This window comes from Oncorhynchus gorbuscha, linkage group LG10 (assembly GCF_021184085.1).
Source record: "Oncorhynchus gorbuscha isolate QuinsamMale2020 ecotype Even-year linkage group LG10, OgorEven_v1.0, whole genome shotgun sequence".
In the NCBI taxonomy this organism is placed as follows: Eukaryota; Metazoa; Chordata; class Actinopteri; order Salmoniformes; family Salmonidae; genus Oncorhynchus; species Oncorhynchus gorbuscha.
This window is the reverse complement of record NC_060182.1, coordinates 94,335,236-94,351,618: the sequence shown is the minus strand read 5'-3', so window position 1 is coordinate 94,351,618 and position 16,383 is coordinate 94,335,236. Positions and strand designations below refer to the sequence as shown.

The 16,383-nt window shown below is 44.8% G+C and overlaps 1 protein-coding gene across 1 annotated transcript in view; it reads right to left on the bottom strand.

Annotated features, from left to right (window-relative positions):
- Positions 1-209: 209 nt before the first annotated feature.
- LOC124046772 (glycogen phosphorylase, liver form-like) overlaps positions 210-16,383 on the bottom strand; it is a 28,047-nt gene continuing 11,873 nt past the window's right edge. Inside the window, exons 10-21 of the mRNA XM_046367519.1 lie at positions 14,994-15,140; positions 14,519-14,682; positions 10,664-10,778; positions 10,441-10,542; positions 8,089-8,236; positions 7,813-7,871; positions 7,066-7,207; positions 4,362-4,569; positions 3,386-3,520; positions 3,044-3,110; positions 640-824; positions 210-364 (exon numbers count right to left, since the gene is read on the bottom strand). Coding sequence (XP_046223475.1) covers positions 268-364; positions 640-824; positions 3,044-3,110; positions 3,386-3,520; positions 4,362-4,569; positions 7,066-7,207; positions 7,813-7,871; positions 8,089-8,236; positions 10,441-10,542; positions 10,664-10,778; positions 14,519-14,682; positions 14,994-15,140 — 1,569 coding nt within the window. The 3' untranslated portion in view covers positions 210-267. The remainder of the gene's footprint in view (positions 365-639; positions 825-3,043; positions 3,111-3,385; positions 3,521-4,361; positions 4,570-7,065; positions 7,208-7,812; positions 7,872-8,088; positions 8,237-10,440; positions 10,543-10,663; positions 10,779-14,518; positions 14,683-14,993; positions 15,141-16,383) is intronic.

Below are 16,383 nucleotides of genomic sequence, written 5' to 3'. Positions count from 1 at the left end.
CCCACATATGCTGAGCACTTTTTGGCTGCTTTTGTCCGGTGGCTAAGCGTACCAACAGGACGGAACATAGTCTGTTCATTATCATGTCCTTTGTCCTCACTGGAACTTTCATGGCAGCGTGTCCATGTTCTGAGTCAGATTTTGTATTCTACTAGTCTTTCTCATAATGTTACTATTAGTTGAAAAATAAAACATTAAAATACATCAGATCAGAGACGATTAGATTTATTTTTAAGTAACAAATACAGAATATTTGAAAATTAAGGGTCATGAAACTTTTTTTGATAACTTCACTTTCAAGTACAGTATGAGCCAGTTGGCAACTGAAAGACACGGTAAGAATCTGGTTGCAACAGTGTAGCACCTAGAAGACGGGGTCAGAAAAATAGAACACTGTTTGTTTATGCTGAAAGTATGTAACAGACTGTTATTAAGTAGTCAACTGCTTTACATAAAGAGCTCCGTTTATGGAGTTACATATTTTCCCTTTAAATAATGGCAGGCAATCTGGGGTGAAGTTTTCCCTAGGTACAGGTCAAGGATTAGCTTCCCCATCTCCCACTCCCTAACCATTAAACTGACAAGAACAGCATCTAGGAGTAACTTCACCCTGGTCCACACCACACCAGGCAGCCTCACTTCTCCCGCAGCGCCCTGGCCGTCTCGTCGAGGGCCTCGCGTGGCTCATTGGGGGGCGGGATCTTCAGATCTGTAGGCTCCACCCCCCACACCTCCGTGGCGTAGTCGGTGATGGTGCGGTCGCTAGAGAACTTCCCAGACGCAGCGATGTTCTTGATCACCATCTTGGTCCACTCCCTCGGGTTCTAAGGGAAAAAAACATGATATATATATAGATATATAATGCCACTTTACTTTTACTTTTTGGTCATTCAGCAATTTTTAAAAAATGTATACACACACACACTTTTGTCTGAAAAGATTTGCAGTAGTGAGTGCAAACATGTTTATGGTAGCATGTAAACCCTTGTGGGAATTGAACCTACAACTTTGGTACTGCTAACACCACTGCCTTACCTACTGCGCCACAAAGGACCACCTTAGAATGGTAATTGTGCCCAGATGTACCTTTTCTGCAGGGTGATCCGTACCAGGCTCTACTGTAACCTAGTCCGCAGGGTGGTCCGTACCAGGCTCTACTGTAATCTAGTCCGCAGGGTGGTCCGTACCAGGCGCTACTGTAATCTAGTCCGCAGGGTGGTCCGTATCAGGCGCTACTGTAATCTAGTCCGCAGGGTGGTCCGTATCAGGCGCTACTGTAATCTAGTCAGCAGGGTGGTCCGTATCAGGCGCTACTGTAATCTAGTCAGCAGGGTGGTCCGTATCAGGCTCTACTGTAATCTAGTCCGCAGGGTGGTCCGTATCAGGCGCTACTGTAATCTAGTCAGCAGGGTGGTCCGTATCAGGCTCTACTGTAATCTAGTCAGCAGGGTGGTCCGTATCAGGCTCTACTGTAATCTAGTCAGCAGGGTGGTCCGTATCAGGCTCTACTGTAATCTAGTCAGCAGGGTGGTCCGTATCAGGCTCTACTGTAATCTAGTCAGCAGGGTGGTCCGTATCAGGCTCTACTGTAATCTAGTCAGCAGGGTGGTCCGTATCAGGCTCTACTGTAATCTAGTCAGCAGGGTGGTCCGTATCAGGCTCTACTGTAATCTAGTCAGCAGGGTGGTCCGTATCAGGCTCTACTGTAATCTAGTCAGCAGGGTGGTCCGTATCAGGCTCTACTGTAATCTAGTCAGCAGGGTGGTCCGTATCAGGCTCTACTGTAATCTAGTCAGCAGGGTGGTCCGTATCAGGCTCTACTGTAATCTAGTCAGCAGGGTGATCCGTATCAGGCTCTACTGTAATCTAGTCAGCAGGGTGATCCGTATCAGGCTCTATTGTAATCTAGTCCGCAGGGTGGTCCGTATCAGGCTCTACTGTAATCTAGTCAGCAGGGTGATCCGTATCAGGCTCTACTGTAATCTATTCAGCAGGATGGTCCGTATCAGGCTCTACTGTAATCAGGTTTCCGCAGCATACCACCCTGCATACCACTGCTGGCTTGCTTCTGAAGCTAAGCAGGGTTGGTCCTGGTCAGTTCCTGGATGGGAGACCAGATGCTGCTGGAAGTGGTGTTGGAGGGCCAGTAGGAGGCACTCTTTCCTCTGGTCTAAAAAAAAAAAAATCCCAATGCCCCAGGGCAGTGATTGGGGACATTGCCCTGTGTAGGGTGCAGTCTTTCAGATGGGATGTTAAAATGGATGTGTGGACTCTCTGTGGTCACTAAAGATCCCATGGCACTTATTGTTAGAGTAGGGGTGTTAACTAGTCATTATTAACTAGAGGGATAATGATGATTACCTGATACAGTCATTATTAACTAGAGGGATAATGATAATTACCTGATATAGTCATTATTAACTAGAGGGATAATGATAATTACCTGATATAGTCATTATTAACTGATATAGTCATTATTAACTAGAGGGATAATGATGATTACCTGATATAGTCATTATTAACTAGAGGTACATGGGGGATAATGATGATTACCTGATATAGTCATTATTAACTAGAGGTACATGGGGGATAATGATGATTACCTGATATAGTCATTATTAACTAGAAGGATAATGAGGATTACCTGATATAGTCATTATTAACTAGAGGTACATGGGGGATAATGATGATTACCTGATATAATCATTATTAACTAGAGGGATAATGATGATTACCTGATATAGTCATTATTAACTAGAGGGATAATGATGATTACCTGATATAGTCATTATTAACTAGAGGGATAATGATGATTACCTGATATAGTCATTATTAACTAGAGGTACATGGGGGATAATGATTACCTGATATAGTCATTATTAACTATAGGGATAATGATGATTACCTGATATAGTCATTATTAACTAGAGGTACATGAGGGATAATGATGATTACCTGATATAGTCATTATTAACTAGAGGGATAATGATGATTACCTGATATAGTCATTATTAACTAGAGGTACATGGGGGATAATGATTACCTGATATAGTTCATTGACTTTCTCCTGGCACTTTATGTAGTCCTCATAGTCTGCAAACACCTTGAAGCTGAAGACAGAGACAGTCAACGTCATGACTCAGGAAGGACCACATCAGCCAACAGTACTGTAGCCATAGAAATACAATTACTGGAATCAACATTCCCATTCAAATCAATGTTCTGCGATGGGGTGTTGCAGTCAAATTGACTGGAGAGGCGTTCCTCGACCCTTCTGGTAATTCTATGTCTGCATCCCAAAATGGCATCCAATTCCTTTTACAGGGCCTGGTCAAATGTAGTGCACTATATAGGGAATAGGGTGCCGTTCACAGCCACTACCTACCGGTCATGGTTGAAAAGCATATTGGTGACGTCTTTGAAGAGCTCTGGTTGTTTGGGACAGAAGAATCCACTGTTGATCTGATCAATGGCTTGCTTCAGTTCTGGAATCTTCTGGTAATACGTCACGGCATCGTAGCTTAAGAGGAGAGAACAGGAGGAGTAGCAACATTTCTCACAACAAGACATCATAGTCACATCTCTACATTACAAGGTTTACAATAGAGCAACTTCCCTTTCAACCAAAACGGGTCAACAATGTGTTCAGGGATTACTTCCTCAGTAAATCACACGAGTCAAGATGCTTATTGAGTTGAGCATCGCATAACTTTATGGCGCGGTCAATGTGGCCGATGTGGCGCGGTCAATGTGGCCGATGTGGCGCGGTCAATGTGGCCGATGTGGCGCGGTCGATGTGGCCGATGTGGCGCGGTCGATGTGGCGCGATCAATGTGGTCCATGTGGCGCGATCAATGTGGCCGATCGTGGGCGCGGTCAATGGCCGATGTGGCGCGGTCGATGTGGCCGATGTGGCGCGGTCGATGTGGCCGATGTGGCGCGGTCGATGTGGCCGATGTGGCGCGGTCAATGTGGCGCGGTCGATGTGGCGCGGTCAATGTGGTCGATGTGGCGCGGTCAATGTGGTCGATGTGGCGCGGTCAATGTGGTCGATGTGGCGCGGTCAATGTGGTCAATGTGGCGCGGTCAATGTGGCGCGGTCAATGTGGTCGATGTGGCGCGGTCAATGTGGTCGATGTGGCGCGGTCAATGTGGTCGATGTGGCGCGGTCAATGTGGTCGATGTGGCGCGGTCAATGTGGTCGATGTGGCGCGGTCAATGTGGTCGATGTAGCGCGGTCAATGTGGTCGATGTGGCGCGGTCAATGTGGCATTGCATAAAGTATGACCCTTAGATAAGTATTAGATATAATTTGGGAAAACAAACCCTACCCTCCATGTCCCCCTGTGTGTGTGTGTTACCCCTGTACGTCCATCTCTGCCACGTCCTCCACCCTCATGCCGAAGATGAACATGTTCTCCTCTCCAGCCTCCTCGGCCATCTCTACGTTGGCTCCGTCCATGGTGCCGATGGTGAGTGCTCCGTTCAGCATGAACTTCATGTTGCCAGTGCCGGACGCCTCCGTGCCAGCTGTGGAGATCTGCTCAGACAGGTCCGTGGCTGGGATTACTGTAGGGGGGAAATAGATTACAGTAAGGCGGGAAAAATAGATTACAGTAAGGCGGGAAAAATAGATTACAGTAAGGCGGGAAAAATTGATTACAGTAAGGCGGGAAAAATTGATTACAGTAAGGAGGGAAATAGATTACAGTAAGGAGGGAAATAGATTGCAGTAAGGAGAGAAATAGATTACAGTAAGGAGAGAAATAGATTACAGTAAGGAGAGAAATAGATTACAGTAAGGAGGGAAATAGATTACAGTAAGGAGGGAAATAGATTACAGTAAGGAGAGAAATAGATTACAGTAAGGAGGGAAATAGATTACAGTAGGGAGGGGGGAAAATAGATATAAAAAAACCGATCCATCTCTAATACAGGATACAGTTTATAGTGCACTACTTCTGACCAGGGCCCGATTTACATTTTCATTGCTCATGTTAGTCATTTAACAGACTCTTATCCAGAGAGACTTACAGTAGTGAGTCATTTAACAGACTCTTATCCAGAGAGACTTACAGTAGTGAGTCATTTAACAGACTCTTATCCAGAGAGACTTACAGTAGTGAGTCATTTAACAGACTCTTATCCAGAGACTTACAGTAGTGAGTCATTTAACAGACTCTTATCCAGAGACTTACAGTAGTGAGTCATTTAGCAGACTCTTATCCAGATAAACTCTTACCCAGATAAACCTAACTGTTCCTGTAAGTCTAAGTTCATTGCTCAAGGGCACAGACACTTTTATTTTTACCTAGCCGGCTTGGGGATTCAAACCAGCAACCTTTCGGTTATTGGCCCAATGTTCTTAACCGCTAGGCTACCTGGCACATTTAACGCTACCTGCATCTAATAGAGTAACTGCCACTAAATGTACATGAAGGACAAAGTATATTGAAAGCAGGTGCTTCCACACAGGTGTAGTTCCTGGGCGAATTAAACAATTAACATCCCATCATGCTTAGGGTCACACAAAAATGTTGGGCAGGCCATTATTTTGGCTACGCCCCCACAGGATGACAATTCCCTCATCCACAGGGCACGAGTGGTCACAATGGTTTCATGAGCATGAAGACGATGTAAACCATGTGCCCTGGCCATCTCAGTCACCAGATCTCAACCTAATTACCGGGAGATTCTGAAGCGGTGCCTGAGACAGCGTTTTCCACCATCATCAACACACAACACAAAAAAAAACCACAGAATGATGGAATTTCTCGTGGCAGAATGTTGTCGCATCCCTCCAATAGAGTTCTAGACATTTGTAGAATCTAGACCAAAGGTGCATTGAAGCTGTTCTGACTCACGGTGACCCAAAAACCCCTTTTAAGACGCTTTGTATGTTGACGGTTTCCTTTATTTTGGCAGTTACCTGGACATCACTAATACTCCCACAAGGATAATGGTGATGCTTTTCCCCCGAGAAGGTAAGTATTATTTTGGCAGTATCATGTTATGAGTATGCTAGTCACTGGCAGGGACTGGGGAGTTTGTCAAGATCAAAATAAACATGAAAAATAAGAGCAAAGCCCAGGACTTTCACTAGCAACTGTAGATATATACACAGTACTTTTCTCAGCCAGAGAGAGACTGTAGTTCTCCAGGTAGAGACAGTACCTTTCTCAGCCAGAGAGACTCTGTAGTTCTCCAGATAGAGACAGTACCTTTCTCAGCCAGAGAGACTCTGTAGTTCTCCAGATAGAGACAGTACCTTTCTCAGCCAGAGAGACCCTGTAGTTCTCCAGATAGAGACAGTACCTTTCTCAGCCAGAGAGACTCTGTAGTTCTCCAGATAGAGACAGTACCTTTCTCAGCCAGAGAGACTCTGTAGTTCTCCAGATAGAGACAGTACCTTTCTCAGCCAGAGAGACTCTGTAGTTCTCCAGATAGAGACAGTACCTTTCTCAGCCAGAGAGACTCTGTAGTTCTCCAGATAGAGACAGTACCTTTCTCAGCCAGAGAGACTCTGTAGTTCTCCAGATAGAGACAGTACCTTTCTCAGCCAGAGAGACTCTGTAGTTCTCCAGATAGAGACAGTACCTTTCTCAGCCAGAGAGACTCTGTAGTTCTCCAGATAGAGACAGTACCTTTCTCAGCCAGAGACTCTGTAGTTCTCCAGATAGAGACAGTACCTTTCTCAGCCAGAGAGACTCTGTAGTTCTCCAGATAGAGACAGTACCTTTCTCAGCCAGAGAGACTCTGTAGTTCTCCAGATAGAGACAGTACCTTTCTCAGCCAGAGAGACTCTGTAGTTCTCCAGGTAGAGACAGTACCTTTCTCAGCCAGAGAGACTCTGTAGTTCTCCAGATAGAGACAGTACCTTTCTCAGCCAGAGAGACTCTGTAGTTCTCCAGGTAGAGACAGTACCTTTCTCAGCCAGAGAGAGACTGTAGTTCTCCAGATAGAGACAGTACCTTTCTCAGCCAGAGAGACTCTGTAGTTCTCCAGATAGAGACAGTACCTTTCTCAGCCAGAGAGACTCTGTAGTTCTCCAGATAGAGACAGTACCTTTCTCAGCCAGAGAGACTCTGTAGTTCTCCAGGTAGATGACCTTCAGCTTGCTGCCCACCACAGGATCTTTGTTGACCACCTCTCCCACAGCCGTGATCAGCTTGATGATCATCTTGGCCATGTGGTACCCCGGCGCAGCCTGTAGAGGGAGACAAAGGATCCTTCTCAAATTCAGCTTTCCTCCATTCATGGGGTTGCATCCAAAAAACAAGGGTACCATTTTCCCTATATTTAGTGCACTACTTTTAACCAGGGTCCCTAGGGGGTCATAGTGCCTTTGACCGGGGTAGGGTAGTAGGTGCCAGGCGCACCGGTTTGTATCAAGAACTGCAACGCCACTGGGTTTGTCACTACTTTTTTTTTACCAGGGGCCCCTAGGGGTCATGATAGTGCACTACTTTTTACCAGGGGCCCCTAGGGGTCATGATAGTGCACTACTTTTTACCAGGGGCCCCCGAGGGTGTCAATTAATTTCACTAGGGTGTCCCCTCTCCTCACTTCCTTCTCAAAATATATCTGAAGTAGAAGAGCCACAGTTCCTCCCCTTCGAGCCTTTTCCTCCAATAGATTATGAAGGGGAGAGGGTGTAAGGAATACATGAAAGACACAGGGAGAATCTCAATTGCATTTCCTTGATTCCTCGTGTCCGCTTTCCTCAAAACCCCATTTGGATGAGAAAGTCAGGAGGTCAATTCTCTCTTTTCCGATATTGAGAGAAAGAGTTGAAGCTAGTCTGGAACGTACCTTGCCACCAATGATCACAGTCCGGGGAACAAAAGGTGCTTTTGGGTTCTTCCTGATGCCTTTAAAAAAACAAAAAACTTGATCAGATTTTAAACAATAAGGTGTTACTTATTGTAACGCCTAAATGAAGCCTTCATAACCCTTTATAAAAAAAGGCTACGGTGAAGCTTCACAGATCATATATAACCAAGGGTCATCATAAGGCAGGGAGGCCCAAATGCCACCCTATTCCCTATTTGACAAAACTAGTGCACTACACACACAAACACGACGTACGGTTGTACATGGTGACGATGTGAAGGCAGTTGAGGAGCTGGCGCTTGTACTCATGAATCCTCTTGACGTGGACGTCGAACATAGAGGACGGGTTGATTTCCACCATGTACTCTTTCTCCAGGTACTGGGAAAACTTCTCCTTGTTATCCTGGGCACAGAAAGACTTGACTTGATACACATGGCATTCTATTCCCTTGTAGTGAATGTACTCCCTCTGACCAGGGGCCCTAATACTTTTGACCAGGGGCCCTAATACTTTTGACCAGGGGCCCTAATACTTTTGACCAGGGGCCCTAATACTTCTGACCATGGCCCATAGGGCTCGCCACAAACAGTCAATGGGGTAGAGTAGTACTTTAAAGTATTTTTTTCGTTTTTTGGGGCTATCTGTAAATGATGTCTGAGTGTTGGAGTGTTCCCCTGGCTATCTGTAAATGATGTCTGAGTGTTGGAGTGTTCCCCTGGCTATCTGTAAATGATGTCTGAGTGTTGAAGTGTGCCCCTGGCTATCTGTAAATGATGTCTGAGTGTTGGAGTGTGCCCCTGGCTATCTGTAAATGATGTCTGAGTGTTGAAGTGTGCCCCTGGCTATCTGTAAATGATGTCTGAGTGTTGGAGTGTGCCCCTGGCTATCTGTAAATGATGTCTGAGTGTTGGAGTGTGCCCCTGGCTATCTGTAAATGATGTCCGAGTGTTGGAGTGTGCCCCTGGCTATCTGTAAATGATGTCCGAGTGTTGGAGTGTGCCCCTGGCTATCTGTAATGATGTCCGAGTGTTGGAGTGTGCCCCTGGCTATCTGTAAATGATGTCCGAGTGTTGGAGTGTGCCCCTGGCTATCTGTAATGATGTCCGAGTGTTGGAGTGTTCCCCTGGCTATCTGTAATGATGTCCGAGTGTTGGAGTGTTCCCCTGGCTATCTGTAATGATGTCCGAGTGTTGGAGTGTTCCCCTGGCTATCTGTAATGATGTCCGAGTGTTGGAGTGTTCCCCTGGCTATCTGTAATGATGTCCGAGTGTTGGAGTGTTCCCTGGCTATCTGTAATGATGTCCGAGTGTTGGAGTGTTCCCCTGGCTATCTGTAATGATGTCCGAGTGTTGGAGTGTTCCCCTGGCTATCTGTAATGATGTCCGAGTGTTGGAGTGTTCCCCTGGCTATCTGTAATGATGTCCGAGTGTTGGAGTGTTCCCCTGGCTATCTGTAATGATGTCCGAGTGTTGGAGTGTTCCCCTGGCTATCTGTAATGATGTCCGAGTGTTGGAGTGTTCCCCTGGCTATCTGTAATGATGTCCGAGTGTTGGAGTGTTCCCCTGGCTATCTGTAATGATGTCCGAGTGTTGGAGTGTTCCCCTGGCTATCTGTAATGATGTCCGAGTGTTGGAGTGTTCCCCTGGCTATCTGTAATGATGTCCGAGTGTTGGAGTGTTCCCCTGGCTATCTGTAATGATGTCCGAGTGTTGGAGTGATCCCCTGGCTATCTGTAATGATGTCTGAGTGTTGGAGTGTTCCCCTGGCTATCTGTAATGATGTCCGAGTGTTGGAGTGTTCCCCTGGCTATCCGTAAATAAAACCCCAAAAAAGACAATTGTGAATATATAGTAAAAAAACCTTTTTTTAAATCAAATCATTTCACTTGTAATTTTTCTTAAGTATAATTTTGCAAATACATTTACTTTTGATACTTAAGAATATTTAAAACCAAAAACTTTTTTTTACTCAAGTTGGATTTTACTGTGACTTTTACTTGAGTTATTTTCTACTACGGTATCTTTACTACAGTATGACATGCTACTTGTACCACCGCAGGAAGTAGAACACAGAGGTTCCATTTGGGGCGTAACCCTGTTGAACCAATGGGATCAGTTTGAAAGGAAAATCTTATGAAATAGTAACATCAGCAACAAGCCCCAACACGTGTACCTAGGAACAAAACCAATTATATATGGTCAACTTCCTGTCTGCTCTGAGTTTGCATGGAATTATATGGTCAACTTCCTGTCTGCGCCGAGTTAGCATGGCATTAGGAGCTCCACACTGACGTGTACTCAGTGTATTTATTCAGTTGGTTGGATTGTTTGCTTGGCTGGAACATTGTTTTTATCCATGGGGGGGTCATTTTCTGCCAATATTACTATTGGGAAATGGCATGGTTCTGAGCCATTTCCCAATAGTAATATTGGCAGAAAATGACCTCTTCCCCCCCATGGATAAAAACAATGTTCCAGCCAAGCAAACAATCCAACCAACTGAATAAATAGAGTAAATAAACAGAGTAGAACTCACAAATATGCCCCATGATCCATTATAGGCCATGCATGTTGACTGTTGTTAATGAATGGGTGGGGAGACTTTACCTGCTTGACTTTAGACACATCTCTGATGAAGGTATCATCGTCTACCAGCTCATTGAGCTTCTGTAACTGGCTGAGGTCCTTCACATATTCCTCCCCAATGGCCTAGAAACATGTAGACAAAGTACATGAAGGTGACATAGCAGATTAGCAAAGAAAATTGCATTCAAAAGATACAGGAATATCAAGAGAGATAAAAACGGACAATCAAAGATGCCAATCAAACCTCAGCAATGAGCTCAGCCAATCCCGGGTTACAGAGGAGGAGCCAGCGTCTAGGAGTGATGCCATTGGTCTTGTTCTGGAACTTCTCCGGTTCTAATTCGCTGAAGTCTCGGAACCTTTCAGAACAAAAAAATGAATATATTTTAGATTCTAGAAGGCCGCTACTAGAAGACGGTAAAATAGTGTTCAATAAGGCCCACCGTAGCAAAAACAGTTAAAATTTTTTTTTTTAAATTTAAACTAGGCAAGTCAGTTAAGAACAAATTCTTATTTACAATGACGGCCTAGGAACGGTGGGTTAACTGCCTGTTCAGGGGCAGAACGACAGAATTTAACCTTATCAGCTCATGGATTCGATCTAACCACTAGGCTACCTGCCGCCCCTGGTTTCAGACAGTTGGGAGTTTCTCTTACACAACCTAGAGAAGCCCCATCTTACACATCTGAGAGAAAGCTGTTACTATCAGGGAGAATACAGTAGAGATGAACCATCTTACACATCTGAGAGAAAGCTGTTACTATCAGGGAGAATACAGTAGAGATGAACCATCTTACACATCTGAGAGAAAGCTGTTACTATCAGGGAGAATACAGTAGAGATGAACCATCTTACACATCTGAGAGAAAGCTGTTACTATCAGGGAGAATACAGTAGAGATGAACCATCTTACACATCTGAGAGAAAGCTGTTACTATCAGGGAGAATACAGTAGAGATGAACCATCAGTAGAGATACCACATCTGAGAGAAAGCTGTTACTATCAGGGAGAATACAGTAGAGATGAACCATCTTACACATCTGAGAGAAAGCTGTTACTATCAGGGAGAATACAGTAGAGATGAACCATCTTACACATCTGAGAGAAAGCAGTAGAGATGTTACACATCTAGCTGTTACTATCAGGGAGAATACAGTAGAGATGAACCATCTTACACATCTGAGAGAAAGCAGGAGAATGTAGAGATGAACCATCTACACATCAGCTGTTACTATCAGGGAGAATACAGTAGAGATGAACCATCGTACACATCTGAGAGAAAGCTGTTACTATCAGGGAGAATACAGTAGAGATGAACCATCGTACACATCTGAGAAAGCTGTTACTAAAGCTGTTATCTAGAAAGCTGTTACTATCAGGAGAATACAGTAGAGATGAACCATCTTACACATCTGAGAGAAAGCTGTTACTATCAGGGAGAATACAGTAGAGATGAACCATCGAATACACATCTGAGAGAAAGCTGTTACTATCAGGGAGAATACAGTAGAGATGAACCATCTTACACATCTGAGAGAAAGCTGTTACTATCAGGGAGAATACAGTAGAGATGAACCATCTGTTACTACATCTGAGAGAAAGCTGTTACTATCAGGGAGAATACAGTAGAGATGAACCATCTTACACATCTGAGAGAAAGCTGTTACTATCAGGGAGAATACAGTAGAGATGAACCATCTTACACATCTGAGAGAAAGCTGTTACTATCAGGGAGAATACAGTAGAGATGAACCATCTTACACATCTGAGAGAAAGCTGTTACTATCAGGGAGAATACAGTAGAGATGAACCATCTTACACATCTGAAGCTGTTACTATCAGGGAGAATACAGTAGAGATGAACCATCTTACACATCTGAGAGAAAGAAAGCTGTTACTATCAGGGAGAATACAGTAGAGATGAACCATCTTACACATCTGAGAGAAAGCTGTTACTATCAGGGAGAATACAGTAGAGATGAACCATCTTACACATCTGAGAGAAAGCTGTTACTATCAGGGAGAATACAGTAGAGATGAACCATCTTACACATCTGAGAGAAAGCTGTTACTATCAGATGGAGAGAATACAGTAGAGATGAACCATCTGTTACTACATCTGAGAGAAAGCTGTTACTATCAGGGAGAATACAGTAGAGATGAACCATCTGTTACACATCTGAGAGAAAGCTGTTACTATCAGGGAGAATACAGTAGAGATGAACCATCTTACACATCTGAGAGAAAGCTGTTACTATCAGGGAGAATACAGTAGAGATGAACCAACCATCTGAGAGAAAGCTGTTACTATCAGGGAGAATACAGTAGAGATGAACCATCTTACACATCTGAGAGAAAGCTGTTACTATCAGGGAGAATACAGTAGAGATGAACCATCTTACACATCTACACATCTGAACCATCTTACACATCTGAGAGAAAGCTGTTACTATCAGGGAGAATACAGTAGAGATGAACCATCTTACACATCTGAGAGAAAGCTGTTACTATCAGGGAGAATACAGTAGAGATGAACCATCTTACACATCTGAGAGAAAGCTGTTACTATCAGGGAGAATACAGTAGAGATGAACCATCTTACACATCTGAGAGAAAGCTGTTACTATCAGGGAGAATACAGTAGAGATGAACCATCTTACACATCTGAGAGAAAGCTGTTACTATCAGGGAGAATACAGTAGAGATGAACCATCTTACACATCTGAGAGAAAGCTGTTACTATCAGGGAGAATACAGTAGAGATGAACCATCTTACACATCTGAGAGAAAGCTGTTACTATCAGGGAGAATACAGTAGAGATGAACCATCTTACACATCTGAGAGAAAGCTGTTACTATCAGGGAGAATACAGTAGAGATGAACCATCTTACACATCTGAGAGAAAGCTGTTACTATCAGGGAGAATACAGTAGAGATGAACCATCTTACACATCTGAGAGAAAGCTGTTACTATCAGGGAGAATACAGTAGAGATGAACCATCTGTTACACATCTGAGAGAAAGCTGTTACTATCAGGGAGAATACAGTAGAGATGAACCATCGTACACATCTGAGAGAAAGCTGTTACTATCAGGGAGAATACAGTAGAGATGAACCATCTTACACATCTGAGAGAAAGCTGTTACTATCAGGGAGAATACAGTAGAGATGAACCATCTTACACATCTGAGAGAAAGCTGTTACTATCAGGGAGAATACAGTAGAGATGAACCATCTTACACATCTGAGAGAAAGCTGTTACTATCAGGGAGAATACAGTAGAGATGAACCATCTTACACATCTGAGAGAAAGTTACTATCAGGTTACTATCAGGAGAATACAGTAGAGATGAACCATCTTACACATCTGAGAGAAAGCTGTTACTATCAGGGAGAATACAGTAGAGATGAACATCATCTGTTACTATCAGGGAGAATCTGAACCATCTTACACATCTGAGAGAAAGCTGTTACTATCAGGGAGAATACAGTAGAGATGAACCATCTTACACATCTGAGCTGTTACTATCAGGGAGAATACTGAACCATCTTACACATCTGAGAGAAAGCTGTTACTATCAGGGAGAATACAGTAGAGATGAACCATCTTACACATCTGAGAGAAAGCTGTTACTATCAGGGAGAATACAGTAGAGATGAACCATCTTACATCATCTGAGAGAAAGCTGTTACTATCAGGGAGAATACAGTAGAGATGAACCATCTTACACATCTGAGAGAAAGCTGTTACTATCAGGGAGAATACAGTAGAGATGAACCATCTTACACATCTGAGAGAAAGCTGTTACTATCAGGGAGAATACAGTAGAGATGAACCATCTTACACATCTGAGAGAAAGCTGTTACTATCAGGGAGAATACAGTAGAGATGAACCATCTTACACATCTGAGAGAAACACATCTGATCTGAGAAAGCTGTTACTATCAGGGAGAATACAGTAGAGATGAACCATCTTACACATCTGAGAGAAAGCTGTTACTATCAGGGAGAATACAGTAGAGATGAACCATCTTACACATCTGAGAGAAAGCTGTTACTATCAGGGAGAATACAGTAGAGATGAACCATCTTACACATCATTCTTGATGATGTTGGAGTGTATCTCAGCGACTCCGTTGACGGCGTGAGATCCCACGATGCACAGGTGAGCCATGTTGACCCTCTTTCCCCCGTCCTCCTCGATCAGAGACATCCTGCGTATCCGATCCACGTCCTCTGGGAAGAGAGCTGAAATCTCCTGGAGCAACACCAGAAACGCACTGTGTCAGCTGGTCCCAATCTGCTCCATATCCCTCCTAAAAACCACATGATTCTGCCAATCTGAACAGTCCAGGTTATTGACACAGTACAAGCAGCATGTCTATGGGTGAATTAGGGCCAAGAGGAGGGAGCTGATGGGGACCGGATGAGTGTCCATGAGTCTTGTAAGGGGGATACATTTCAAGTCATTCAGTATCAATGTATTCATACGCTTAGCAGGGAGCACAGCCCAGTCTATAGTGGTACATCAGAATACCACCCACTGAACCCAGTCTATACGGTACGTACGTCCAGGTGTCCCTGGTTGATCCTGTAGATGATCTGAAGGTGTCTGGGTAGCAGGGTCTCCAGCAGTCCAATGGGCCAGCGCTCCAGAGCCTCGGGAAGCACCGTGTGATTGGTGTACGCAAAGGTCCGCTTGGTGATGGCCCACGCCTGATAGGAAAGAGCAATGGTTCTAATAGCGCAGTACACACTGAATAGCCTGGTCACTTCAAATCATGTTTACACACTGCTTTACTCATCTCATATGTCCATTCTGATATATTTATGCCAACGCCACTCCGACATTGCTCATCCAAATATTTATACATTTCTTAATTCCATTACTTTTAGATGTGCATTTAGTTAGATATTACTGCACTGTTGGAGCTAGGAACACAAGCATTTAGTTAGATACTACTGCACTGTTGGAGCTAGGAACACAAGCATTTAGTTAGATACTACTGCACTGTTGGAGCTGGGAACACAAGCATTTTTCTACACCCGCTAAATATGTGTATGTGACCAATAACATTTGATTTGATGGCCCCAGATCTTCTGTGGATATACCAGGCTACGACAGACGAGGCACTTGTTCTATGATATAAAGGTGGCTTTAGGGTTCAAGGTGCCGCGTGGCTTTAGGGTTCAAGGTGCCGCGTGGCTTTAGGGTTCAAGGTGCCGCGTGGCTTTAGGGTTCAAGGTGCCGCGTGGCTTTAGGGTTCAAGGTGCCGCGTGGCTTTAGGGTTCAAGGTGCCGCGTGGCTTTAGGGTTCAAGGTGCCGCGTGGCTTTAGGGTTCAAGGTGCCGCGTGGCTTTAGGGTTCAAGGTGCCGCGTGGCTTTAGGGTTCAAGGTGCCGCGTGGCTTTAGGGTTCAAGGTGCCGCGTGGCTTTAGGGTTCAAGGTGCCGCGTGGCTTTAGGGTTAGGGTTCAAGGTGCCGCGTGGCTTTAGGGTTCAAGGTGCCGCGTGGCTTTAGGGTTCAAGGTGCCGCTGCGTGGCTTTAGGGTTCAAGGTGCCGCGTGGCTTTAGGGTTCAAGGTGCCGCGTGGCTTTAGGGTTTGCCGCGTGGCTTTAGGGTTCAAGGTGCCGCGTGCTTTAGGGTTCAAGGTGCCGCGTGGCTTTAGGGTTCAAGGTGCCGCGTGGCTTTAGGGTTCAAGGTGGCGTGGCTTTAGGGTTCAAGGTGCCGCGTGGCTTTAGGGTTCAAGGTGCCGCGTGGCTTTAGGGTTCAAGGTGCCGCGTGGCGTGGCTTTAGGGTTCAAGGTGCCGCGTGGCTTTAGGGTTCAAGGTGCGTGGCTTTAGGGTTCAAGGTGCCGCGTGGCTTTAGGGTTCAAGGTGCCGCGTGGCTTTAGGGTTCAAGGTGCCGCGTGGCTTTAGGGTTCAAGGTGCCGCGTGGCTTTAGGGTTCAAGGTGCCGCGTGG